Below are 27,455 nucleotides of genomic sequence, written 5' to 3' on the forward strand. Positions count from 1 at the left end.
CAAGTCCTTTCCCCGTGCTTTGGCTACTCAGAGCAGCTCCTTCAGCCAGCGGCCACCCCCGATCCGGCCCTGCCGGGGTCGCTGGCACTTTTTTTTTTTTTTTTTTTTTTCCCTCCGGGCTTTCGACGGCCCCCGGGGCTGCGGCGAGAAGTGCCCCAACTTCTCCTCAGCCGGCCGGGGCGTGGGGACGCCACCTCAGCCCTACCCGCCGACCTCGGGGGCTGCTTCGGGGCCGGCCCGGCTCGGAACAGGGCAAAACGGAGCAAAAACGGGGCAGAAGGGAGCGGGACGAGGCGGGCGGGGGCGGCGCGGGGCCGGGCGCGGGGCTGGGCGCGGGCAGTCCCCGCTCCCCTCGGGCCGAGCGCCGTGTGGCAGCGGCTGTGTCAATCAGGCCGCCTTCCCTCCCGCACGCCCCGCGCTCCCGGTATTATACCCCCGCCGCCTCCTGGTGTCTCTGCTTCGCTGCGAGCCGCGAGCGCGGCCGCCACCGCCGCTGCGGCTGGGCTGAACGGGAAGGCGGCGGCGGCGGGGCGCGGGGCAGCGCTGAGGGGAGACGAGGCAGCGGGGGGCCGCCGCCGGCCCGGCCCGGCTGAGGGCAGCCCCGGTGCCGCTCCCCGCCTCGGGCCGGCAGCGATGGAGCCTCCCGCGGGGCTCGCCTGCGTCCTGCTCTGCTGCTGCGCTCTCTCCCTGCCCGCCGCTGCCCTGCGGCCGCCCGGGCACGCAGGTAGGTGTGTGTGTGAGGAACCCTCCCGCAACTTCGGCCGCCGCGACTTTTGACGGGGCTCCGGTCCCCGCGTGCGAACGGGGAAGGGGAAAAAGGGAAAGGAAAGGGGACGGGGCGGCCGCGCTGCCGGCGGGGAAGGGACGGGGAGCCCCGCCGCCGTGTCCCTGTCCCTCACACAAGAGGGGAGCCCGGCTCGGTGCCGGAGTTGTCCGGGCGAGATGCGGCACCCGGCTGCTCGTCCTCCTCCTCCTCATCCTCCTCCTGCCCCGTCCCAAAGTCCCGGGGCTGCTGCCGCCGCTTGCCGCCCGTCCCCTTCACCAGCTCGGGGCTCCCGGTGCCCACTCGGACCCCCCGAATAGCCCCGGCCCGGCTCGGAGCCCTCCCCTCATCTCTGCCCGCCCGCGGAGCCCCGCTGGCCCCGAGGGGACACCGGCGGGACACGGGGGGCCAGGACCCCAATGCGTGGCTGACACTGCGGGTCCCTGAGGGGTGACAGGCTCGGGGGGCTTGCCGGCGGCTGTGGGCACTAAAAGGCAAGTTTGAATGAACTCGGAGCGCTTCACGCTGCCAAGCGAAGTGCTGCCCGTGCGGAGCGCAGTGTCCGTCTGCCTTATGTAAGTGGCTGCTGGGCTAATGAATTATGGAGTAAAAAATCCCGCGGCGTCAGGATGCGTTTAGTTCTAGTGTCTCTCTTGTTTCTCCCCATAAAGATCCGATCTCGAGGAATATAGAGGAGTACAGCCTCGTCATCCCCACCAGCACCGATTCCCAGGGCAGGTTCCTATCCCACCTGGTGTCCGGACCGCCCAAAGCACGCTTCAGGAGAGCTGCGGAGGACTTGCAAAGCGAAGCAGCAAATGAGCAAATATTTTACAACGTCACCGTTTTTGGCAGAGAGTTTCACTTCAGGTTGCGGCTGAACTCGAGGCTTGTTGCCCCTGGAGCAACAGTTGAATGGCAGGAGGACTCTGACGAGACTCACATCGAACCTCTCTATGGGAATTGCCTCTATGTTGGGGATATCACTGATCTGCCAAACGCTTCGGTTGCTATCAGCAATTGCGACGGGTTGGTAAGTTACTTTTGTTATTACATCTAAGATAATTACATTAATTTCCTACAGTATTTAAATATAAAATGTGTGGACTGCCATAAACTCGCACCTCATATGGTAACTGTGAATGCAAATTAACTAATGTTCCCTAGTGTGGGAATAGCTGCGCTGCACCAGGCTCTTCTTTACAGACAGTGGCACTAGAAGTTTGAGCACATGCTCTGCAGTAGCTGCTCTGTGACAGAGCAGCTGAAGCCAGGATTTGTGTTGATTTGTGGTAAAGTTACTTGAGATATCTGACACTTTGGAAACAGGATGAAATGTCATGTTCTGGAAATCCTCTCCCGCTTTTCACTTCCAGTCAGCAAAGAGAAATTTTAGAAGACTTAATCCTTAATAATGGGCTGGGCTGCCCTGCAAACAAATTCCATAGGTAAGATATGTTTTTGCCCTGGAAGAATTAAATTTATTCAGTCTTTCTTCATAGATCTTTCCTTCAGTGAGTTTTATTGCCTAATCAAGTGATTGATGGAAAGTCTCAAAAGAGTTTGAGTTTACAAGTGAAACAGCTCCCTGTGATTCATTTTGCAAGGCTGGGAGTTGTAAAACTTGCTGCAGTTTTCTGTTCTGGAGTGCACGTTCAGCAGTCCAATGGTAACTGTGCTTGACATCCTAAACCTTTGTACTATCATTTGAATGATGATTACTACATAGCAATGTGTTCAGTGAGAAAAAACTATATTTTTGATAATGAACAGCTCATCTAGCCAATGTTTTCTTGCCGTACCCTTTAGAGTTTATCATTTTGAGATTACTGAATGTTAATGCACTCCATTCTCTGCATAAAAAGCCAGTATGAATCAGTTGTATTTTTATTTATTTAATCATAGGAAGTTGTTCACTTGCTGTGCCAAGAAGATAACATGTATGGGAATAGTATGTTGGCTGTCTGAGAATGGAAGGGAATCAAATACTTTTGCCTTTACTCTGTCCTTTCTTGTGGTTTCTCCTAGCCATGTACATTCCTGTTTTGTGAAGCAGGTTTTAATGTTGTAACTGTTTGATGTGGACAGCTGTCTAAGGGCAAGAGGAACACCAGTGTTGTGCAAGAAGAGCAATTTAGAAAGCGGAATACCAGCCTGCAGGCCTACCTTTGGTGGGGAAGCAGAAGTACTTTGGTCTTCCTGTACCTAGCATGGATCATTTTGTGGAAGGCAAAATATACTTGCTTTGGGCATTGCAGAACCAGCTCGGAGCCAAAGCTCTTCTTCCTTGTGCTGAAAGGTGGAGGAGAATCCCGGGACAGCTGCAGCCTACCTTGCACTGGCTCTTCCCTTCAGCGTGAGAGTTAACTCTGAGGACAGCAGGGAGGCTCGTTCCTTCATCTGCACGCTGTTACCCAGAGCATGGACTCCATGTGTGTGGAGAAGGGTTACAGTAAAATATGACAAGAGTCAAGGCCAAAGTATGGGTAAAAGGTCCAAAGAAAGTCCAAAAAGGTCCAAAAGGTCAAAAGTATGGGTAAAGGTCCAAGGCTTCATGTTGCATGGGTAAATGACAAAGTGTCTATAAAGTGCTGGTCTTGGCACAGTTGTAAGTAACTTCTCAAATGCGAAGGAAAGGAGCCAGGCCTGAACTCAATGGCACTCATAAATGGCTGAAATCCAGAAAGCTACCACCAGAATTTTAGTTTTCAGCTTGCATCCATAACCTGTGTGCCTGATTCTTTCCGGTATTCTTGTTTTCATTGTCCATTGGAAGAATCAGGAGAAGATATGGCCTAGGGGGGAGCATGGTACTGACAGCTGCCATGTTCTCATCTGGAAGTCCTGCTGGTTTTCACGTGGCGTTACAACTGCATGTGGAAATAGTTTACTATTTTCCTCTAGTGAGTATCTGCATTGCAAATGTTGCAAGGCAGAGACCAGGTTTGTTGTTGCCCAAGTCCTTGAAACCATACTGCAGGAAGCATTACCTCAATAACTTTAAGCATCTGGCCTTTATGATTTCCCTGAGATTGTGCACTAAATCTGTTGTGAAACAGCAAATTGAACTCTGATCCCCTGAGTACTATGTTCTATCTCTACCCATTCCATCCATGTTTCTGTCTTTCTTCTGGGGGAGGAATTTAAAACAGATATCAATAGAATTACACAAACTCCAAGAAATGATTCTAGCAGTTCTCCAAAGTCACCGCTCCATGGACAGAAATAATGAGAACTAACATGGTAAAATTGAGCGCGCTTAAGTGTCTCTCAGTTTATCTTTTTATTTCTTGTGTTTGCAAGGAGCATTGGAGAGTCTCTGGAGCAATATATCTCTAACAAGGCATTCTTAAAGACCACTGGTCCATATGTTTCTCTCGGGTTTATTGGTACTTCAGATGGGAATGAAGACATGGACAAGGCTATTCCCGACTGGTTTTGTATGTCTGTTTTTTGCTTCATATCTAGTTTACCTCAGTGGAGAGATTGGGAAGTCTCATGAGTTTCCCTTCAACTGCTTAACGATGTACATGCCAACGTTCTTAACATATCCTGAGTATTTCCATCTCCTTTTGTAGGCTGCTGTGGAGATAGGGATGGTGGAACTTTGTGACAACTGAGTTATCAAGTGACGGGTTACAGTTGTTTGTTGAAACTTGTTTATTTAATGACTGGTATTTTCTGGAAGTGCCTGCCTGTAAAGGTGGTTTGACATCTGCCCATGCTTCTGATGGGTTTCCAGCTTTTGCGTCCAGACATTAAGGTGGAAATAATGTTTGAATTAAAGTTTCATACTTTGATCTTTACATTGCAAACTTTTGCTGACTGAATCCAGTTCAAGTCAGTGAATGCATCTACCACCTTGCCAACTTCTGATGTTATTTCCTCAGAACATCCCCTTTGGTTTGCACTTAACTGCCAAATGTGTCTTATTTTCCAATTATTGTCTGAGAAGAGTCTGTCTGGTGTTGCTGGTATTGCCAGAATGAGAGGCTGTTGGAATGGATTTATATGAAAATAGTAGATCTGTGAACAGATTTTTGAACTGTACTATAAATGGTGAAGGTTTTTAATCCACGGTCATTCTAAAAAATTAAAAGGTACAGTGAAGGCATATGCAGCCTTATCTGCTGCCCGGACTGAGGAGATGCACAGTTGGATCGGGGCCTCTCAGTTTTCTCTAACAGAAATCAATGACAAAAGTACTAATACTGACTTAAAAATCAAATCAGAGACAGATGAAGAGGACTTCTGAAGTATGCAATCTAGATGTGTTTCCAGAGCTCATATGGGTCTTCACAAATCATTGGAAGGTTAAAGCTAATCAATAGTTTTTTTTTAACAGCTCTTTGAAATACGGATGTGAGTTTTGTCATATAAAGAAAAGTTTTATGAAAGCTTTCACTCTTAAGTTAAAAACACTCCAAACAATTTGGTATCACTTTGATGGACATGATGGAATTCAAACTAATTTTCCACTAAGTGGGCAAAACCAACATGGCCAGCTGTTGCCTGTAGGCTGATGTGGAAGATTTTGTACTTTGTACTTCATGGACCTTGGCCAGATCCTTACTTGGGGATGCAACTGGAGGCCGATGGAGATGGCTGTTCTTCTCGAGGGTTAGTTGTGAAGGAGAAGGGCTTGGAGGCTGTAAAAATGCCATAAGATAATACAGAGTTAGGATTATGGCAGCCCTTCCAGAATTATTGCCTGGAAAAGGGCAAGTTTGTCAACATTTGTGAAATAGAGCTATACGCATCACGTTTCATGCATTCTGTTTTGGGGTACCAAGCCTTAGTCACCTTCATGTTATGACTGACATAAGTATTAGGGGATGAAATAGGCAGGGTTTGCCCTACAACATTTCAGTCTCTGCTGGATGCTGTAATAACTCTCACAAACCGTTCGAGAGAAGCCTGTTGGCTGGCTGCTTGCCCAGATGCTATTTCTTCTAGAAATGCTTGGGAAGCCAGCGTCCTTCTCAGACTCTTGCCTAATACTAATTGTAGCTGTAGTACTGAGCTGACCTGGGTGGGTTCAGGGTGATACATTCACACCAGTCATGAATCTTCAGGAATTGGCTGGTGCTTTTGCTCTTGTTAAGTGCTTAAGTGCAAGTGTTAAGTGGCAATTGTCCCAAGACTTTATGTATTAGCTGTATTACTAGTATTTTCTTTCCTGTTTTAAAATAATGGAATATTTTTATTTTCTGCAGCCTTTATTTTACAGGGTGGTATTCATATGATCTAATTTCAGGCACGTATGTAAATTGTAAATGTAGGAGCCCAGGTTCCCGATTCAGCCCGTGGTGTTTCCTGAGAGCCATTCAGACTCCCTACGTGAAACGCCTGCCTCGCTCCTTCCTGGGATAATTCCCCCTGTCCTTCCTGCCGTGTTCGCTGCGCTCCTGAAGATGTTTAAACACCTTGTGAAATCTGTCCTTGTTCAGTATAATCCTGCTTAACTTTGAGCATGTGCTTGAGGTCTTTGAAGTCAGTGAGCTTTAAGGTTATGTTCTTAAACACCTTCCAGGTAGAGATGCCTTCCTGAAACTGGCCGCAGAGCTGAAGTTGAATCCAGCTTAGTTTAGTGAGATCCTGTGATTTACCTGGGTATGAGGGTGAAGGTTCTGCTCACAATGAGTACACCAGGAGAAGACAAACATGCTTATATAACTGTTATTTTTCCATTCAGACATCCATCTCCTGCTTTCATATGGATTTACAATTCAGTTTTGTTTCTCTTTTATCTGGTTTTTGAATTTCATTGGTTTGTGATGGAGAAATAAAGCAGAACTCAAGGTAGCACAATTCTGTCTTCAAAGTCTGCTCAAGTCCAGTGCTTGATGGTTAAAACAGATGCCTGCTACAAATAATTCCAGTAATTTTTTTTTTGTATTGTGAGTTCCTAGCCTTTATATTATGACCATGATGCATCCATTTTTAGTGGATTAAAATTTGGCATATAGAATCTCTTCACTTCTGAATGTTTTTGCTTTTAATTAAAACAAAATAAAACCGAAGTTGCCGTTTACTTTTTGTGCAATGGCAAAAAACACCGTGGGCTTTTTGCTTTGTAGACAAGTGGAACTATAGCACAGTGGCAGGAGAAATGCAAGTAATTCCTGTGACATGCTGCACAACGAAACTTAAAAGCAATTAATTCTCTTTGCGAAACAGTAGCCCTTGGTCTGCAGATGATTAGAGTGGGATCTCTGCACACGTGGTCTTTCAAATTCAGTTGGGTACTTGACTTGTTTAAGCCAAGCACGTGTGTAAATTTCAGCAGAATCAGTCTGAGTGCACATCACCATTCACCCACGTTTTATAAAAGGCCCACACCACCTGACAGAAAGTGATGGAGCTGTTTTGATGCCCGTCACTCAAGCACATCCATGTATTTTCACAGGACAGAGACTTCACTTCCTAATCCATTCTCTGGGTTTCTACCGTTCATGTCCTTGGCCAACGCTAGCCTAGTTAGACAGCCTCTTCTGCTTTGTAATTGCAGAGACTTTTCCTTTTGAGTTATAGCCTGAAATACAGAGAATGTAAACACTATGATTCAGCCTCTAACTGGAGTAAATTATCCTCATTTTGCTCTCCTTAAAAGAGAATCTCTCATCAGTAAGTACTTTTTTTTTCTTTGCCTCTTCTGTGCATGGATTATCTCACCTACATTTTAGCTGAGAGCAAAGGAACTTCTGACATCATACAGGTGGGCACCATCTGGACAGAAAATCCTCAGGCAATCAAAGCTGGTATCTTTGTGGTATGTTGTAGGCCTATGGATAGAAGACAGGTATTTCCTCTTGGCTTATTTGACCTTGTCTTGTGTTGTCCTCGTTGTGGTGGTATCTCAGCTGTGCTGTTCTTATTGACGACACAAGAACTAGGTTTCCAACCAGAATATTAAACCACGTACGTCCAAGAAAATGTGCCTAATGGCTCCTTCTGCTTTCCATCTTGAAAGACCCAAATACAGTAACTAATTTTGATAAGGTCATAATTACTTTCTGGGGTAAGCAGTTTCCAGAAGTCTGTCCCTCTTCAGCTTCCAAAGAGGTGTCCTTTGAAGGATGCTGTTAGCTTATTTAGCTACTAGCTGAGTGCTTCCACGGTGTGGAAAGGTGTTCCAGCAAATCCAGTAGTACAAATTCCTGCAAATGGTGAGACGTTCCCACATTTTGAGTTAATTATACGTATACCTTTTGCTATAGAAAGCTGGAAAATAGTTGTTTGGATCGGCCAGAATTCCTGCTGTTGTGGGGAGCAGGACCTCTTCTCCACAGATCACGCTAGTATTTTATTTGACCCCATTTCTGAACCCTTTTTATTACCTGTGACGGTTGCTTTGTAAGCGGGTCATGCCATTCCTTAATTGCACCTTCAGCTAGGACACTTCTTGTACTGGGCCTGATCAAAACAGAGAATCAGGGAGCAGGTCTTCAGCCTCTTGGAGGGGGCTGCATGAAATTGCCTTCTGGTTTTATTTCCTGCTCTGATGTGCACACCCTCTTTTTCAGATCACCTTCTCCTTTTATTGCTTCCATTCTTCCAAAGTTTCAGCAAGTTCTTTAACACATTACATCTGCTTTCCTTAGCCCCTTTATCTGTGTGTGTTTTAAATTCATCTTTGTTTGCAGAGTCTTGACACAGCAGGTTCCCGGTTTTAATAGTCTGCGAAATGAAAGGCCTACATCTCACCCGCTATTTTCAGCACCATTCCATTAAACTGTAACATTGAAAAGAAGAGTATCCTCTTCAAGTGCTGAAGAGCATGTTGCTTCCTCATATCTAAATCACAGTCTCCACTATAGATCTTCTGAGTTATTCCCAGGTCTCGAAATGTCTGGTACTTGCCTCAGACCTGGAGTTTCTGTATCACAAATGTGAATCTCAGCATTGATTTTTTTTTTATTTAAAAAAATCTTTAAGAAACTTTTCTGTTTAAGTGTTTCAAGTAAGAGTTTTCCTCAGGGAAAAGACAGAATCATAAATTGTGTCTCTTGAAGACTCAAAGCCCAGCAGGCCAGTGAAAATCAGCCCCATACGTTGTTTTGAAGGTGCCATTTCCCAGTGCAGACGGGTCTCTCAACACATCATTGATGCCGAGAGGGTGATGCTGCTCCCCTGGCTGTGCCATGATGTGCTGCTGGTCCTGCACCAGGCTGCTTCTTACTCCACGGTAAGGCTGGAGGGGGTTGGCAAAACCAGAGAATTGGAGCCTCCCAGTTCAGCTGTCTGACCTGGTTCTATGTGGAAAGAGAGAGACATTTGTACAAGCAAAGGGATGAAAGCAGGAACATCCTCAGCTGAGTGCGAGAAGAGAAGTCGGATGGCTCCTTAGGTAAGAGGTGGACCCAAGCTGCATTGTTAAACCACTGCCTTATTCTCAGGATTTGAAAACAAGTCTGTTCAAGGGAGCGTGACTTGTGTCTTTGAGCATCAGAAGTTGGAACTGCAGTTTTGGACTAACTTATTGTTCTGCTTTGTGGCTTTCCCCTTTGTAGCTGTGCTTGGTTTTTCTCTACTTCACAATAAAATTCCACCTCCGTTGGAGCTTTATCAGCGCTCCCTTCACATCTATATCTTTTCTTACTCCCTTTATATTGGTTTATGTCAAATTTAATGTTTTTCCCTCTTTATTACTGCATTTCTGACCTTTATCTTCAAAATAAATAAATGCAACTAATTCTTCACTTGCGTATCATTCCATGGAGAATTCAAAGGTTGAAATTGCCCAGTGTCAGCAATACTTTCCGAATCCTATACCTGCAAAGTACAACATTATCGTTTTCCTTTTCATATAGTGAGCTATCAATAAAGCCACATTAAAGGGAATGACAGGAGGAGGGAAGTTAACTTTTCCTGTAGTTTCACCTCTGTGCTTGGATTTCATTGCACGGACAGACCAGTTTTTTCCAGCATTTAACCTCTAGCCTGTTGAACCTCAGGGGACAGATTGCAATCCATTTTGTGCTGAAATTAAGCATGAAATTACAAATCCTGTAATGAGGAAGAGGCAAAGAATATCACTGGTATCATTGTGGATAAGGCACCTTCATACTGCACGCCCAGCCTTCGGGTTCTGTGCTGCTCTTGCACAGTTGGAGGAGTTTCTTCTTCGATCTGTAGGGGTGAACAGGTGCCTTCTGTCATCGTGTGCTGAGTACTGTGCTCAGTATAGAACGGAGAAAGTCAAAATAATTTGTCAAGTCTAACAGGAAAGAAAAGGCCGATTTTCTTGGGCGTCAAAATATTTCAAGAGCTAAAAATAGTAATAACCCATCTAAATTTTAACAGGAACATAGCAAAATTACAGAATTTAGAAGAAGGGAGAGCACAGGCTTCAGTCTAAAGACTTGCTAACGTTGCTAATATTTCTCCCTTGTGCAAAAACCAGAACTAAAAGCCAGTACGTGTGGCTCCTGAGCCTGCTGCAAGGGCTGGTGTCCGTGGCCCTTTCATCAGCAGGGAGGGAGACCTGCTCACAGGACAGAGCCTGTCACTCCCAAGTAGAAAAAGAATCGGCAGAAAATGCAGAGATTAACTAAGGATAGGTGGCAGCACAGGCTGTGGTTGCTGTTTTAATAGTGGTTTTATTTGTTCTAAATCATGACCTCTGGGTAAATCACGTTCATCCAATTCGTATGCAGAAGAATACACTTCTTGATTCCTCAGAGTGTTAACATTGCTGGACTTTTTTCTTTCCCCAAGCAGAGGAGCTGTGGAAGGAATGTGAAAGATGTTGTTTGGAAAGCATTCTGCAAACCAGAATGTATTTAAAAAACAGTCTTTGAGAAATAAATCACTACCTGATGATGAAGACAGCTAAGCTGGGCCAAGAGTCTTTCATGTGCCAACACTCTCTCACGTGACAGAAGTTATATTGGAAGCTGGCAGTCTGTGGAGCTTGCGAGGCTGAAAATGTCTGAAAATTTTCATATACTTAAAGTAAGTAATAGGTAGATAAAAATATGGATTTGAGACTTTTCAAAATCTCTGTAGGGCACTGTGGTCCTAACTAAAGTCACAGTCTTTTACCCGTGGCATACTCAAAAAAAAACCCAAAGTCGGGAAGCCCAAATTTTACACCACCTCAGTTCAATACAAATAAACTGTGTGGGGATGAAGAAATTGTAGGGATGAATTTGGATTGATTTCAGATCTATAACAAAGCTTGAAATCAGAGTTTCCTAATAGTTTTAGGCTCCGTTGTGAAAATGGTGGATCCAGCATTCATTCCTAAGCCAAAGTATTGAATCACCAAGTAAGTGCTGGAGGTGTCTGTCAATATTAAATGTTTGCAAAGTTATGGCGCATTAAGGCTGACGTAAGCAGTAAGTGTAAAAATACGATTAATCAAAGGATGAATTACTGCTCTGAAAGAGAAATATGAAACTCAGGCTGGGTAAGTAATGGACAAGCAAAGAAGGAAAAGAGAATTCATTGGCGCTCCTCAGTCGGATAGTGAATTTACTGTGAAAATAAAGTTTTTAGGCATTTCACTGCAGTCAAATTAAGCCCAACAATAATCATATGCATCTGATACAGTAAAAATGCTGGGCCTATGAAAATACAGTATAATCTTGCATTTCTCTAAGCAGAGAATCACAAAGTAAAAATAGATCCTTGTCAATTCCTGTGTCATGGTCCGGCATCACTTTGCATAAATGCCTGGAAAGTCCCAGGGCAAGTAGCTGATCTTTGGGTTTGCTCCAAAGCTGCTGAAGTTGGTTTAGTTTCACTGGCTTCATTTGGCTTTGTAGGGGCAGGTTGATTAGCAAAGAATTTGGGACAAAAAGGAGGCCATCAAGTATTCCAGCTTATTACCTTGGATGTCACCTTGTTCTCTGTCCCCTGGTGCGGTGATGGTGAGGGAGTTGAGTGCGAGAGGCTCAAATGCAGCTCTTCCATTGCCCTTTATATCCCGTATGCTGGATGGAACAGGACAGAACTGCGTGCTCCTAAAACTGAAATAGCTCTGCTAAAGCTTCTTCCCCTTTTGCCTCACACCACATCCCCACCACAGAAGAGGCGATGCATTAAGCGAGGGGGAGGGAGCAGGAGAAACCCTCCTCGTGTCCATGCCAGGAGAATGAGGCAATTCCAGCTGCCTTGAATCTGCAGGCTCATTCCGACAGCTCTTCTATGAAGATGGGGCCAGAAAGGAACAAGATTTTCCTCCTGTCTGAGTCTGCCCACCCAGCTCCCCCAACCAAAAAATGCCCAAATTGTATAAGAAAAACGCTAACTGCACATTTCTTCGACAGGCTTTTCTGATAATTCAGCTGGATCCCAAATACGTGTCCAACCAAACCGGAGTTTACTTTCCCTGATGCAAGCTGCTTTCAACTCCCCAGTGCCCTCCGTGAGATTCTGGTGGTCAGGAGTCCAACAATCTGTCACTAGGTGGGAAAATCACAAGTTAGGGCTGCTCAATTATAACAAGCCAAACCTCTGCTAATCTGCAGCATCGTGTCTCCATGGGCTTCTGGGAGCTCTGTCAGTTTGCATTAGCTGAGGACCTGGCCTTATGTAATTAGATGTTTTCACACTCTTCTGGTGACATGCCCTCCTCCGACAGTCTGAATTACAGCCTGTCGTGGTTTGTAAAGAGATACACTCATGCTTGGGAGGCAGCAGGACGCACGAAACCCATGAATGCACGTGTGCTATTAACATGAGATTTGGTGCAGGAACTTATTTGGGATTTGTTTGCAGACCTGGAAATAGCAAAATGCACTGAAAGAAGAGAGCAGTGATCCGGGCGTGTTGGAGGACTCACAGAGGACTTGCTCACCAAGGGGCAGGGGGTTAAAGGCTCAGCCGCAGGCGCTGTGGGTGCACACGCACAAGTTTGGGCTCACTGAAGGCCCCATGGCCTCCTGTCTCTGAATTACCATTCTGACCTAATTTGGGTGACATTTTCTTGTTATCGTGCAAGCCTGTAGAAATCATGACACCACTGGCAAAAGTGTTGAATAAATTTGGTTATAATGTTAATAAGGTGAAATTTGGCCATGATGGATACGCTGATGTCTTTGAAGGGGTTAGCTGCTTCTGGCAATTCTGTCTTCCTTTGGAATGACAGAGAGGTGTTTGCCTTAACTTAGGGATTTAAGAAATGTCGTGCCTAGGTAGCATTTTTCAAGTGCACTTCCAGAACGGATTCTGTGTCATCTTTAACCCAAGGATACAATTTTGGAATAATGAATCACTGCTTGCAAGTACTATGGTATGTTCTAGCTGTCCCACTGTGGGAAACTGGTGTTTTTTTCTCTTTTTGTTTTATATTTGTTTATGTTAAGATCACTTGTCAGTGACGTTAGAGACCTATCAGGTCACATTTAATCCTCTTTATATCTCTTCCGCGCCACTGAGTCCATTGCTTTGACTTAATACAATGTCGACATTTGCAAGGAGTCTACCAAATCCCAAAGTTTAAATTTGTTGTTGTTGTTAGGACATCACATCCTTAATTAAAAAAGGCAGAGCCCCAGACAAAACCTCATATCCTGAGGGTGCTTCATGACCTCTAGGCTATCAGTGACAAATTGTGAGATGCTTCAAAGTATCCTTGGAAAGAATGGGGAACATCGACTGACCCCCTGTCTCCTTTGAGGCACTTCTCATCTTTCGTTGTTAGGAGTTGTTAGCACTCAACAAGAGCAACTGATTGTGGATTAGAAGGTGCTGGAAGATTTGGAAATTGCCTCAAGATGCTGTAGTGGCCTTGTACTTTTGACTACTTGTAATTAGCACAAGGTGACCTTACAGCTTTGACATGGTGCTGCAGTGCTGTGAGGGAGCAGCACACGGGGAGGGAAACACACGTTGAGCATCTTGTCGTAAAGCTGCCTGTTTGGCTCAGTGCTACCTTGCCAGCCTTTTGTCCAGCCTTTTCAAAAAAAATAGAAAATAAATGAAGACTTCTAAACCTTAGGGTCTTTTGGCCAGCCACCTAGTGAATATATCCATGGGTGTTCTGTCATACTGATCAGAAAAAAGTCCTTTCTCTCTGGCGTTGCCCACAGGAGTGCAGCCTGCCCCAGGTTTGATACGGGGAGTCCTGCTGCGGCTCAGTACCTGGTTTCCATAAATTTCTTCAGCATCTGTGCACATTGGCTTTGTTCGTGTTTCCCCACCTTGCAAAGTGGGGGAGAGCAGAGAGACAGAAGCGGGCAGGCAGCTGCCTTTGGGCCCAACCCTTCAAGCATTACCTGGAGCTCAGATCGCGCCATGAGCCTGGCCCGGTCCCTGACAAAGAGATTTCCTTTTTTTTGTGCCCGTTCCTGCTGCATTTGGCCAGAGATTCAAGGGACAGCTACAGAGAGCAATATGGTTCATTCTGGGAATCGACTTCCTCTGTCAAGGGTACTGCAAGGGTACTCCAATGTACTATTTACGATTTGTGGTGCTTCTTGAATCGTGAAAGCCCTGGGTGGTGCCGGAGGGCAGCGCATTGTGCTGACTAGGCCCCGAGTCTTGGGCTTCCTGATCCATGGGGAGGCAGCTCCCTCCTGTGCTGGTGTCCCCGAAGCTGTTCTGGGTGACAGCTGAGCCTGTGGGTCCTCATCCCCTGCCTTCACGGAGCCAGGGACTTCCTCAGCATCGTTCCTTCGTGGAGGAATGCAGAGCAACTGGCCATCTTTGTAAGCGCTGCCAAGAGGTGGTTAGCGTGCTCCACCACAGCCAGAGGGTTTGAATTCCAGAGCTACACAGATTGCCTGAAAGGCTCGCTCCCCACAGGCTGCTACCGAGCTGGTGCGTTGGCGCTGCTCTTCCTTTCAGGAGCTGGAAATATTTCCTTTGGTGCCGAGAAATGCTCGGTGGTTCCTGCAGAGAAGCGTGGTGTTGGGAGCAGCGAGAAGACGGTGACCTTGTGCATGCTCCAGTGGGAGGGAGCGCTGGGTCAGAACAAAGGCCAAAGGACAGAACAGCTGGAGACATCTGATCGGTGTTAGCAGGGAAGATGCTGAGCCCTGGCACTGGAGAGCTGAGGTGATGAGAATAGCTCATGAGTAGCCGCTGCAGCAGGCGTGGGCAGAGAACACTGCTTTCTGGGCTATTCACAACAAAATCCTCGGTCAGTGAATATTTGCCTTCACCAAGTACATCCAGAAGGGAGAACGAAGCAAGAAGTGACGTTCCCTTTTATCCTCAGTGCTAGTCTGCAGGAATCATTGATGTTTGAGAGCAAACTGAACTTGGAGCATCTCACAGCCAAGTCCCCGTGATGGCTCGGGGTGGCTCGGGGCTGCCCAGAAGCATGGGGCAGAGGGGAGCAGAGAGCTGGAGCTCATCAACGACGTGTCCAACGGAGCTGCTGTGTCTGATTCCACCACAGGAAGGGGTCACGGCTCCAGCCTGCAGGGGACTGAAGCGCCTCTCATCCCAGTCTTGGATTTTCTTCCTTCCCTGTTAACGTTCAGCCAAAGTTGGTTTCAGGAAAGTTGTCTCCCAGTCTGCTGAGCTGCCAGCCTGGGCTGGTACGGAATAAAAACCCTGCTCAAACCAGCAACACAGATCAGGCTCTTTTCTTTGGGCTTTGGGGAATTTAAAAAAGCATTCTGTGACTCTGCAGCTGAGTCAGCACTGGTTGGATATGAATGTGATTTCTGTGGTCAAACTTGGCAAAAAGCTCTAATGTTTAATGTGCCAGTCAGCTAAAACATGCTGCTCTGTCAGAGATGACGCAGTGGCATTGTGCGGCTGGGTTGGGATTGCCAGAATGGGTACTCCAAAAGTATCAGAAGAAGCTTTAATATCCCTGTTTACATAACATCATGTTGCTTGTTTCACGCTTCATTAATTTCTGCAGCAAGCAGGCTACGTTCTGAGAGCAGGAAACCTCCACTCCACCCTGAATTATAAAAATAGCCGGTGATCTCTCTTGCTGATTTGATTAAAGTGGCTACGGAAAATGAGCTGTGTTGTATGCAGTGCTGCCTGCTCCACTAAACAGAGCCTTCTTCAGGTGGGCATCGTCTGTCTTAATCCCACTCGGTCAGGTTGGGATGTTGTCTGGCTAAATAGCCTTGATGGGGGAATCAGGTTGGTGAAGTTGTCTTCAGGCGAGCCCTGCGCCCAGCTGCGTTGGCACAACTACCAGCTGTGTTGAACTTGGGTGCTGAAGGAATTACAAGTGGCTGGGGGCAAGACCTTTTAAATACACTCCTATTGCCAAACCTCCCTTCCTGCAGGGTGAAACCCTCCTGGGTTTGTCCCAAGTAGGAGCCCAAGGAACGGCTACAGGAAGATAAAACCTTAGAGGCAGGTTTGCTGCCCTCATCATGGGAAGGTTTTTCAGAGAAGCAGTGACTACGTTTAGGTTTGTTTTGACACTTTAATCAGACTGGGGAAAAAAGGCCTGTTGAGCTGTTTCTATGAGTTGTTCAGTAATGAAATTTTCTTCGAAGGAAGTAAAAACACTTGGAAGGAAGGTTTAAGGATTGTACTTTAAAGCATACGCTTAGTAAGTATATCTATACTTATTCTTAAGGGTGTTTTATTTGCTTCTGGTACTAATTCAGGTATTAGTCCAAAGGCCATTTACATAAATGAAAAGAGTTTTATTGACTTTGATGGGATTTGGATCATGCTGCACTAATTAAACAGTAAAGTATCCATTAGCAGCGAAGAGAACAGAAGAGAGAAGAGCCAAATACTGTTGTGATGAACCCTGTGAAGCTGAATGAACTGCAGCCAAAGTCTCCATAACTTCACAGATGAGCTTTTCTGTATTTCACTGCCTCAGTCTTTTTGAAACAGATACAATGGTAGATTTTTAAGGGAACCAAGTGTATGAAGATCCTTACCTTTGTCCTGCATGTTAATGAGTTTCAGGAGACACGTTTATTTAACAAAGGTAATAATGAGAAAAAAAGTGGGGCGTAAGGTGTGAGAAAAGAAAAAGGTATGCTTTAAACACTATGGAAGACATATTAGTGATGCACACTTGCTGTGCTTCGATGATTTTGTCAGGTTTTTAAGGAATGCACAGAGTTTCTAGATCCTAAAGAAAAGCAAAAGTTTTTTTTTTTTTCAGAGCCAGTGCTGAACATAGAAGGTAAGGGGGAAAAGTTTATGTACTGCATACCTGGCAGGTCTGTGCAAAAAAAGTGGTCTAGATTAAAAAGAAAAAAAAAAGGCTGTACTGGAACTAGCCACAGCATCAATCTTGTACAGACAGATTGAAAATACAGTAATAAACACCGAATTTATGTGTGCTGCTGGACAGATGCAAAAAGGATCTGGCATTAAAAAATAGGGTTTCTTGCTCCTTTTGCTGCGATCCATTTTGCTTGGGTGGCAGCAGTAGCTCTTGGATTCTGTAGCATGCAGCACTGCTGAGACGCTGGGGTCACCCCTCCAGCAGAAAGCACGTACAGGGTGTCGTTATGACAGTAGGGTGGTCAGGAAAAAAATAAGCCAGTTGGACGTGGTGTAATGCAATTGTAACCATGTAAGCTGAAGTTTGGAGGAGACTGGGAGCCCATCGGTGTTTTAATGTCAGTTAGCTACACCTGACTCCATAGGCATCTGTGAAAATACAGCCCTAAATTAGGATTTCTCTAAAACCATGGTGCTGGCATTGCTGGCCTGCTGGGGTGTTTACAGTGAGCAGCAGAGCGCTCGCGCTGCTTCACAAGGTTGTTTGCTTGTCGTCACTAGTGTGACCTGACCATCCTTACCCCTCTCGTAGTCAGCAAAAAGAGATCTCCCCTTGTGCTGCTCGGTGGTGGCTATGATCAGTATTGATGAAGAAATACGGTCTGCAATTTGTTTCAGATTTTATTAAAGTTATCAAGCAAAAACATTGATCGCGACACCGTGATACAGAGCACAGCTCTGTGTGTTTGGAAGTGCAGCTTGGCCTCGTTTGCAAAACTCAGGAAGGTCTCATCACAGCTGCGGACTGGAAATATTTCAGTTGAACTGAAGGTTTGTAGATCTATCGCTCTTGTGATAGCCAAAAATCCCAACCAAGTAAATGCCCTAGTAATGTAAAGCTTCCTAGAACACTCAAAATAGAAAAGAATTGGGCTCAGGCTGAACAATTCAAACTGTCTTCTGTGCTTCCAAAAATAAAGTGCTTGAAGTTGAGCCCCACCTCCCTCTCTTTAAAAAAAAAAAAAATCTTGTCTTTCAAATCCAGCGGTTACTTAATAGAAAGTTTCCAGAAAAATCATTCCAGCTATACATTTTATGGGAGAAAGACTAATTGGAAGGAATTTGTTTCTTTTGAGGAAATGCGGGTGTGGGAATTGTGTCTTAAAATCAGGCCAGCGGTGAGTTAGAGGAGGGGCTGGGCAGAGTGAGTGTAACAGTGGAGACCTTCTTGACTCTTTACGGATACAAATTTGCATGTTTCTGGCCAATTTTATTCCTGTATTAGTTCTGTTGGCCCATGTAGGTACCTGGATCAGTAAGGTTGCAGGAGAGTTGCAGGAGTAACTTTTCAAAGAACACAACTGTCCATTAAAGTAATTTTTTAATTACAGAAGGGCAATCATATGGAGACACTGGCATACGGCAATACCGAGGTGGATTTGCTGCTGATGGACTGCAAAATAAAGTCTTTCCTCAGAGCAAAAAGTCATTTTCTATGGGGAGGGAAGCCATCTGAAATAAAATGCAAATGCTTTCATTACTTTTGGCTTCATTGTTTCTAAATTAAAGTGTTTGTCTGAGAACAAATGACAAACTAATTTTTTCCCCACCCAAAACCTAATTTGGCAACTGTTGGTCCAAGTTTTTCTTTTCCCTGTCTTAATGTAAAATGTTGCCTTATGTTCCCAGGCAATACAGCGTGTGTTTCCATGGCAACCTCTTCTTGTGTCTTGAACTTGTCAGCATCAAAATATGACATTTTAAACTCTGAAGCATCTACACGTATCGCTCCCTCTTTCGCCACGAGCGAGACTTGCCGAAACCTGGGCTCTTGAAGCTAGCTGAAGCTAGGGCGAGGTGATGGAGTCAGCTCTCCTTCATGCAGCCTGCTTGCTTACAAAGGAGGTAGGAAGTCCTGCTTCCCTCAACTCAAAATAAATCAAGCAACAGGGCACAGATCCCTGCTCCCAGCTCCAAGGCTGGTTCACCCAATGCCCAACTCAGTCTGTTTTTTTCTTGGGGCTGTATTTCTGTGGATTCTCTGTGATTTTCTCCTTGACTCTTCTTACGTGCACCAGCTTCTCAGTCCATACCATTGCCGGCAGCCTTGTTGTTGGCCAGGGATGCTCAGAGCCCTGTTCTGGACAGTGGTGGCCACCAGATCTCCCTGCACTGCTGCCTTGCTTCTTACCCTGAAACCCATGACTGATGAACCCCTTTCAGGTTAAGTACAGTCTAATCCAACAGACAATGCTTTTGCCAAGCATTTATGAAATAAAAGAACGAGGAAGGGGAATGGAAAGGACCTAGTCAGCGAGGAGGGAATTCAAGGGGCGGTTTTACATTAAGGTGGAATTAATTTGCTTGGCCAGAATTAATTGTAAAACTTTCTCTTGTAGGTAGGAGGGAGCACTGATATAATTCCACAAGATGTGCTTTTACTGTCTTTCTTTTTCTGTAACGTGGTTTGGCTGCTGAATTGAACTTCTGAAACATATATTTGCAGTTTTAGGCAAGCTGCCAAAAATGTGACTAATAAAAAAATGCCTATTGATCTCTTTTAGAAATCCATCTTAACATTGCTCTTTGGAAGATACTAATCAATTCTCACTTATTGTAGCGTTTATACAGACACCTTCCTGAAGAATAGCTCTATTTGTTCCAAACAGAAGAGGCATTAATTCTGCTCTCTGATTTTGGCTCTCTGTGTGAATTTGGATTTTCCTTTCACACGATCTGACTTACCCAGCAGTACTTGTCATGGCCTTAAACCCTTATCTAATGGTGTAAGTCGTCGTTAACATAACACCAGGTTAACTGCTAATTTTGTCTTGCTTCGTGACTTTATGGCTTGGAGCAGGAAAAGCCTTACAGGATTGACCCTGTGCACTGAGAACATGGAGGTATGGATTCTTTTCTCTGTATTTATTGAAAACAGATACTGCAGTGACATTTAGCTGCTAGGAATTGTACTCAAGCACTCGACCCACGTATTGCTCCTTGCTGGCCTGCTGACCCACGTGCATGCACAGCTCCAGCAGTGTTTGGTGAATCCTGTGTCGGCTGTAGCCCCCTGGCCCTCATTAGGGGTGGGAGCATTTCTGGAATGGAACAAACCCTTCTGCATAAGACCTGGGAAGAGAAGCAACAGAGTTATGAGCCTTGGTGATTTGTCTTCTAGGGCTGTACTTTGACTCTCCTCCAAAAGCAAAACAGGTGCTGTTTGTGCTGTGGGGGTAACAATGCAACAAAAACCAGGTATAAATCTCTCCAGGCAAGTATCTGGCCGTATATTACATGCCCAGCCCAATGTTTACATTCCTGGGTTAATATCTTTATCAGGAGAGATGAGAAGTAGATGCTTGAATTTCTCCTGGACTTTCTCAACAGCAAACGGGTACAGTATGTTCTTGGGCCAGTGCTGGGATCCAGCTGGGATGTAGCCAGGGTGAAAATAATTTCATAGTTTTATTTTGCTAATCAGGAAATGAGATAGTTCATATAAAAAGCCTCCTTTAGGAAAAATAAAAGCCTTCTAGTCACTTTGCAGACATTAATTTTCAGATAATTAATTTGTGTTCTGCTTCTGAACCAGCCAAACATTTAATACAAGTAATGCAAAGCTTTGTGCTTCCTGTGTTCCTTAAATCCAGTTTCAGACAAGAGAAAGGGCTTTTCTTCCTTTCAGAATACAGTTGTCTCTCCTGAAATTCTAGGTGTGTTAATATGCACATTGCTCTATTTTGTTAGGTTTCTGCATCTTTTGCCCACTGTGGTGTAATCCAATAACACCACCTCCAAATCCTCTTTGCAGGACTGGGAAAGGTCTGTTCTGTTGCTGCTGGGGGAATTATGGCGATTCAGTATTCCCCTTTCTTTGCCCCGATTTGTAGCAAGAGTTGCCTGTTCTATGGCATTATCCTTAGGTGAACTCTTCTAAAGCATTTGCCCCTTCTTTGATCCATTTCAGTTCATTTCTGCCTCTTCTGCGTATTGAGTCTCAAGCTGAACAGAGCATTTCCCGCTACGTTGACTGCTTGGGAGTACAGGCGATCAGACTGCTTCCTCCGAAGGGCTTGCATGTCCCGTTGGTCTGCTCTCCGACCATGGGAATCAGCTGGTTGGGGAAGAGGTGGATGAAACCCGTCTTTGTTTCCCATCTGTAGAAGCTCAGTTAACGTGGCGATGCAGTGCTGCCTCAGGAGAGGTTTGCCCAGCAGAGTTCAACAATTAGTTGCCGTAGCATTATTTTACTTGCATAGGATGGCATTTCCATCAATTTTAAACTTGCTCAATTGGGCTGGTACAATTGAAAAATAACAGATGAAAGTAAATGTAAATGCTATTAGAATAATTGCACATTAAGAGGGACTGAGGAGGTCTTAACAGAGCCTAAAAGCTACAATTCAGCAATGTTGGGTATTCCCAAATTGCTGTATTTCCTACTTTTAATCCTCTGCATAGTTCCCTTACCCAGTGTGCATTGCTTTTCTCTTTGGAAAAGAAGTCAAAGATTAAAAAAAATCTTCTTAGTTTTTGGATTAAGATTTATGGAAACTACTGGAAGAGAGGTTTCCTGGAGTAGTCTTGTGTATACGATTGTTTCCCTATGCTTGTAACGTTATATTGTATATTCAAGCTATTCCAAGTACCACCTTTTGCAAAAGACAGTTGATCCTTTTTATGGAACTCACAGAAACTGAAGATAAGTATTGATTAAATGAAATTTGGACCGAATCGTTTAGATTATTGTACATTTAAAATCCCTCAACTACTTTAAAAATGGAATAAGTTGGCAAATGGTGCTAATGCATCTCTAGAGCATATGGGAGAAATGGGTAAAAAAAAAAAGTAAATCTTCCTTACTTTCAGTACTTACAGGGAGCTTAATATCATTAGGAAAGGAAAATGTAAAACATGTGATAGCAGATGCCAGACTAACCACAACACTCGAACTCTCACGAGAAGCCCCCTTTTCAAGCTCTACGTAGCCTTGGCCAAGACATTCTTTCTGGACTGTCAGTTCCTCATTCCTGGTCTTAAGCCAAAGGTAAATTCTCATGTATGTGGAAACTTTCAGCAAAACCCATTCAATCATTTCTTGAATTCTCTCTCTCATCGGTGCTCCTGCCACTACCAGGGCTGTGCGTACGACACAGTAGCTGGCAGAGGCCTGCAGGTTGTTAGCTTGTTCTCCAGCAGTCACGGTGATCAGCTGAAGTTAGTTTAGTTTAAATTGTGAGCGATGAATATTTTTGCACATGTTCACAAAAACATTGCTGTGGTCCTTTGCCCTTTGTTTCTGACATCACCAAGAGCATTTACGACCCTGACGTTTGATCTCTTGTGCGACACAAACCACAAAGCCTCCTATAGTCATGCCTGTATCCAGCCTAATAAAGTGCCTGAGAAGCAAAACAACCTTGTCGGAAAAGCAAGGTTCTGAAACTTCCAGTGATACTAAAGGCTGCAGTGGGTTTTCTGAACTACCCTGTGTCTGTTTGCCCTCTTTGCAGTCCAGTCCAAAGTACAAATATTAGTAGAGTTATGCGGGGAACTAAAAAAGGTACAAGGCACCTGGTGGAAAGTAAAACTTCCACACGTGTAACCTGCCTGACCTGCAGTGAGGTTAAAGCATTCAGCTCTCTGGAGGGGAGGTTTGCACATCCTACTGACTGCCTCTTTTGATGTGTAAATCCTTTGAATATGTACCACTGGACAGCTGGCCTGTGTTTCTGCGCTGCGAGCTGTTGGTTCTCATCGGGCCCACCTTGGAGCCTCGGGGACGTGGAGGTGTGCTGCATGGCGCTGGCCTTTCCTGAATAGTCTTCCAACCCCTTTCAGAAGGCTTTGGAGTTGTTTTAATGCTAGTCTGTTTATTTATTTATATCTCTCCTGTGCAATAGCAATGATGAGCATCAATATTGTAGCAAACAAGGAGATGTGGAGTAAGAACTTTGAAGTGGCCCGAACTCTAGCATCAGGCAACATGAACTGATCAGGCAACTGAAGAGCAGCTAAATTACATTTCTAGTGCTGTTTAAAGGTAAATTTCAGTTTCATTAAGACTGACTGGCTTGAAACACCTTCACTTATGTTACTCTTCCTTGAGGTTAGAGAGACTGGAGATTTCTGAGCTGTTTCCAGTTGTCTTTTGGGGAGAGGGCGGAAGGACCTTGCTGTTGTTTTTCTATTATATGGGTGTTTCCTTGCTTGCTTCTCTGAGATCTTCCCTAGAGGTTCAAAATGATCCTGTATTAGCAAAAGAAATTGCTCCTGCTATGGTGCCTTTTGGTCTTTTCCTTCCTTTGGTCTTTTCTTGGCCAGCTGCTGGCTTTATGTACCTGGGCAAGGTAATCAGGCAAGAGTGATGGGTGCAGAATGGATCAGTTTGGGATCCCTAATAGACTTAATTGTGCATGAAGCTGAATGTAATTGGTCAATTACTTGCTGTGGCTTATTTAATTTAACTAATTTTTCCCCACTCTTAATGTTTTATAAGGTATTCACACACTGTGTTTTGCCTAATTGACTTAAGTTACCACTTCCTATTTCCAAAAGGAAAAATGCCAAACCATGGGATTTCAAATTAGGACTGTAGTCACATTGACGTTTTTGCCTCTATTGATTACAACATGTAGTAGTGGAAAAACTGATGATAAAACTACATGATAAAATGCTATTGGTATTTTATGGAAGATCAAAAGCTAAATGGAGTTGGCGGGGGACAAATCTGGCCCCTAAAGCAGTTCTGTCTCATGGCAAGTCTCTGCTGTAATCTAGGTTTCCATTCAATGAATTGAGAATTGCAGATAAAGAATGATCTCTTCTTTAATGTAATAATTTGGGCATTCGTGTTTTAGAGTCACAGAGCCAGACTTCTCACGTTCTGAAGAAACAAAGGCTTTATTTCGGTTCGGTTGGATATTTTAGAGGTTTTCATTTAAAAAAAGGAAAAAAAAAGGAGAGCCTTTTAATCTAAAGAAATAAATGCTGTGTTTCTGCTTGTTGAATGCAGAGAGACAAATTTACTGTTACTTTTTCTTTGTTTGTTTAGTTTGGGGGATTTTTTTTCCTTTGAAGCGCTTGTCTGCTAAAGGCTGTAATTGGCTCTGGAGAAGGCCTTTTACTTGTGTTTCCCAGTCATGGATGTCTGCACTTATCTCATTCTTGGCATCCTCCCATTTCAAAGTAAGACGTGGCAGTAAAGTATTCTGAGGCTGTGCCAAAGAGCAGATTGTTGCAGGAAAAAAAAAGTGTTTCTTATATGTTATGCTGAACTCGTAAGCTTCTCAGGAATTGGACTAACTCATTTTCCCTATACCATTGCAGGAGAAGGTAGCTACCACCCAAACAACAAGTTGCTTAGCAGTACCTCCGAGTGCAGCAGATACATTTGGGTGAAGAATACCTCAGATTTGTGCCTCTTTACCTGTCCCGTTTCCACAAGGGAGCTCTCCCAACAGCGCCAGGCCAGCCACAGGTCTGGCTGCGGCCTGCTGCTGAGACTCGGAGACTGCTGCTGCTGTGAGGAAAGCAGTCACCCTGCAAGGAGCCCTGGGCCAGCGAGGTGGCTCCTTTTTTTCTTTGATTTTCTTTTGGTGAAGGTATATTTATGAGGTGGAAGTGAAAACAAATGAAGGTAAAAGAGGTGGAAAAGCTGCCGATTTTAAACATGTGGTAAGTGTAGGTCGGTCGTCCTTAGCAGCAGGATTTTGCAGGAAAAGAATCCTCTGCTAGTGTCCTGTGGGATGGATTAGGGTGTTGATTAATGAAGTTAGGAGTAACTATTCTACTAATGTGCCTGGAGTTGAGAATATGGAGTGCAGTCACAAGGAGAGGGCAGAGGGAGGAACTTCTCAAGTTAAACGTCCTGTGTGTTGATTCATAAACCCACACGCATTAATCTGTGGGAATTGACTTTGGAAACGGAAAGGACTGAAGCATATTTTGTTATAGTGTTAAAGCTGGGTTGGAACAGGAGAAAGTGGTGGAAAGTCTGTAGCTGGCAAAGGGAGATTGCTTTTGTTCGGTGTCACGTGGACTGACAGCAGAGCTGGGTGTAATGTTGCAAGAGGGAAAAGTGGGACCATCTCCTCAGAATTAAACTGAGAGATGAAGGGAGAACAGTATTTTTAATCATATTTCATCTGAGGCGTATGTTCATTGTCTCAAGAGAGATTTTGAGATTTTGTCCATATTTGAACTGGAACAAGAAAACAGTTTTTCTGAAGCTTTGGATCTGACTTGCATCCAGAGCAGATTTGGATGGGCGCCCCACCTGAATTGTTAAGGAGTTGGAAGCACTGTTCTAGTCTTGGCCTCTTTCTGGTTAAAATACATTCTTCTGCAGTGGAGCAAAAGTGTTTTAAAAAAAAACTCCTGGAACAGATAGGAGGAGGTTATTATCTCCAGAGATGAGATTAAGAGATGACTTTGAACGTCCTTTAAGCTGATCTACCTCGGTAGGCAGATTAGTAAGGCTTGATTGTGGGGCAGGTTTATTGAAGCTCACGGTAGCGTGGGGTAGCGAGAACACCCAACAGCAGTGCAGGGACACATTTGAGGATGAACACAGCCTTTGAACACAGCCTGGTTGATGTGACAAATCCAACGGTGCACCCACTAGACAAAATGGTTCTCCCTCTGATTATGTGCTTCCTGTTCTGTTAATTAGGATGTTGCTGCTCTTCCATATTTCATTTCTAGAAGTAATTTCTTAATGAGTCAGCTGAAGTTTTTGCAGACATGGGAAGAAATTTGGTGAACTGGCTAACGGTTTCCTCTGATATCTGTTTTGATATCAGTTATGATTCAGCTTCCGATTAAGTGGGTCAGGGTGTGCTAGCGAGTCTGTAGTTCATGGCTAAATACTACATAGAGAGATGGCATAAGGCTAAATTCAAGTTTACCCAAAGTAATTAGGACATAAAATTATTTAGTTTGCCTTTCAGGAAGTAGACTGACTTGTTGCTGAAATGATGCCAGCCGTAATTCGGTTCTCTCTGTAGTTCCAGGCAGAAGAAAGCCTTTTACAGCAGATTGTACTCTTTAATAAGGTTGCATTATGCAACAGTGTGTAAACCATGATGAGGAAAGAGTGGAGCAGAACTCCTTGAAATAATATAGACTTCAAATGCAAAAGAGAGACAAGCCTGCAATTAAATGCCCAAAAGTTACAAATATCTCATGGACAACAGGCTCAGATGTTAAAGAACAGTGTCTAAGAAGTTGCTTTCATGGAAGAAAAGCAGACAAGTCCTATAATACTGAGTTTACGTACACTGAGTTATTCATGTCCATGTTTTGTAGCATAACTTGTAAGTATTTAGTATTTCTGATGGCACCACAGGTAACATTCGTTCTTGTCGTATTGACTTTCCTGGACAAGTGGAAATAATCTCTTTTAAGCTTTATGAGACAGTATTAGTTTGACCAGGCTGTGTAGGATGTGCTTGGAATGTAGCAATTTGTAGACTAAGGAAAGATCATTTTTTCAAATTAAGTTATGAAATTTGGCAGCATTTCTTAATGCAAAATGTATGCTGAATTGGATCTAGAACAAAAAATTTACTTTTAATTTGAAAAAAAAAATACTTTGCATTTATCAGAGGGGCTTCATGCATCTGGTCATCATCAGAAGTGATCAGAAAATTGTATCTAAAAAGCAAAAGTTAAGTTCAGAGACTGCATTGTCATCTTTTTTTTTTTTTTTCTTTTTCTTTTGTGCTGACTGGAATTTTGCAGGACCGATTGTATGCATTATTATTGCTCTTAATAATAGTATTTATCTTTGGCTCTAGTTCTTGCAGAGTGATATAACCCTTAATTCCCTCATCCAGGATGAAAAACGGAATTCAAATCTATGTATCTGAAAGGTTGCTCAGCGCAGAGTTCCTGCCCTTCTCTCTGACTTCACTGTGGCTCTTCAGGCCTTGCTCTCTGATGTCAAGTGAGGATGCCCACTGCTGCCTCCAGGCTCTGGACCAGGTCCAAAACCCAGGCAGTGAATGACTTAGGTTCCGAGATAGAATTTTCTTATATATGTAGAGGTTTCATCTGTATGATACCTCTATTTTGTACATCTTGGAAGCTGCCTTTTAAAACCATGGCCATTCATGCCCAATTATATTTTGCGTTAAAAGCTAAGGAGCTATTATGCCTGTAGTAAATTACTGGATGCTGTTCTACCAGATGTGCATACGCCCATTTCTCCTCTTTTGGAGTCTGTCTTCCTGCACATCTGACGAAAAACTCTGGACCACAGCTGTCACTTGGCACTCTGAAATACAACCATCTTTCATTACAGATGGTATTTCTGACCTCAGGACCCAAATTCTGAGCGCACCCCCTTGTCAGCGCTGGGTTTTATGCTGTGCTCTAGGTTGTAATTTGCTAAACCGCTCCTGTGCCTTCTAAAAGCCATTTTCCTTTTGTAATTACAAAAAAAAAGCCTTCAAAAGAGTGAGGTGCAAGGAGAGTATAGTATACCACAGATTCCTAAGGCTTTTTTTTTCTGAAAAACTTTGATTTCTCAGGCTTAAGTGACAACAATTAAAAGTAAGATGAGGTG

At 44.3% G+C, this 27,455-nt stretch overlaps 1 protein-coding gene and 1 long non-coding RNA gene across 2 annotated transcripts in view; both read left to right on the forward strand.

Annotated features, from left to right (window-relative positions):
- Positions 1 to 440: 440 nt before the first annotated feature.
- The window catches only part of ADAMTS2 (ADAM metallopeptidase with thrombospondin type 1 motif 2), a 177,181-nt gene continuing 150,166 nt past the window's right edge, over positions 441 to 27,455 (forward strand). The window contains exons 1-2 of the mRNA XM_035338437.1: positions 441 to 724; positions 1,435 to 1,796. Coding sequence (XP_035194328.1) covers positions 634 to 724; positions 1,435 to 1,796 — 453 coding nt within the window. The 5' untranslated portion in view covers positions 441 to 633. The remainder of the gene's footprint in view (positions 725 to 1,434; positions 1,797 to 27,455) is intronic.
- On the forward strand, positions 16,012 to 17,906 carry LOC118173671. Its single transcript, XR_004754340.1, has 2 exons — positions 16,012 to 16,838; positions 17,561 to 17,906. It is a non-coding gene; the product is annotated as an uncharacterized LOC118173671 (long non-coding RNA).

This window comes from Oxyura jamaicensis, chromosome 13 (assembly GCF_011077185.1).
Source record: "Oxyura jamaicensis isolate SHBP4307 breed ruddy duck chromosome 13, BPBGC_Ojam_1.0, whole genome shotgun sequence".
NCBI lineage: Eukaryota > Metazoa > Chordata > Aves > Anseriformes > Anatidae > Oxyura > Oxyura jamaicensis.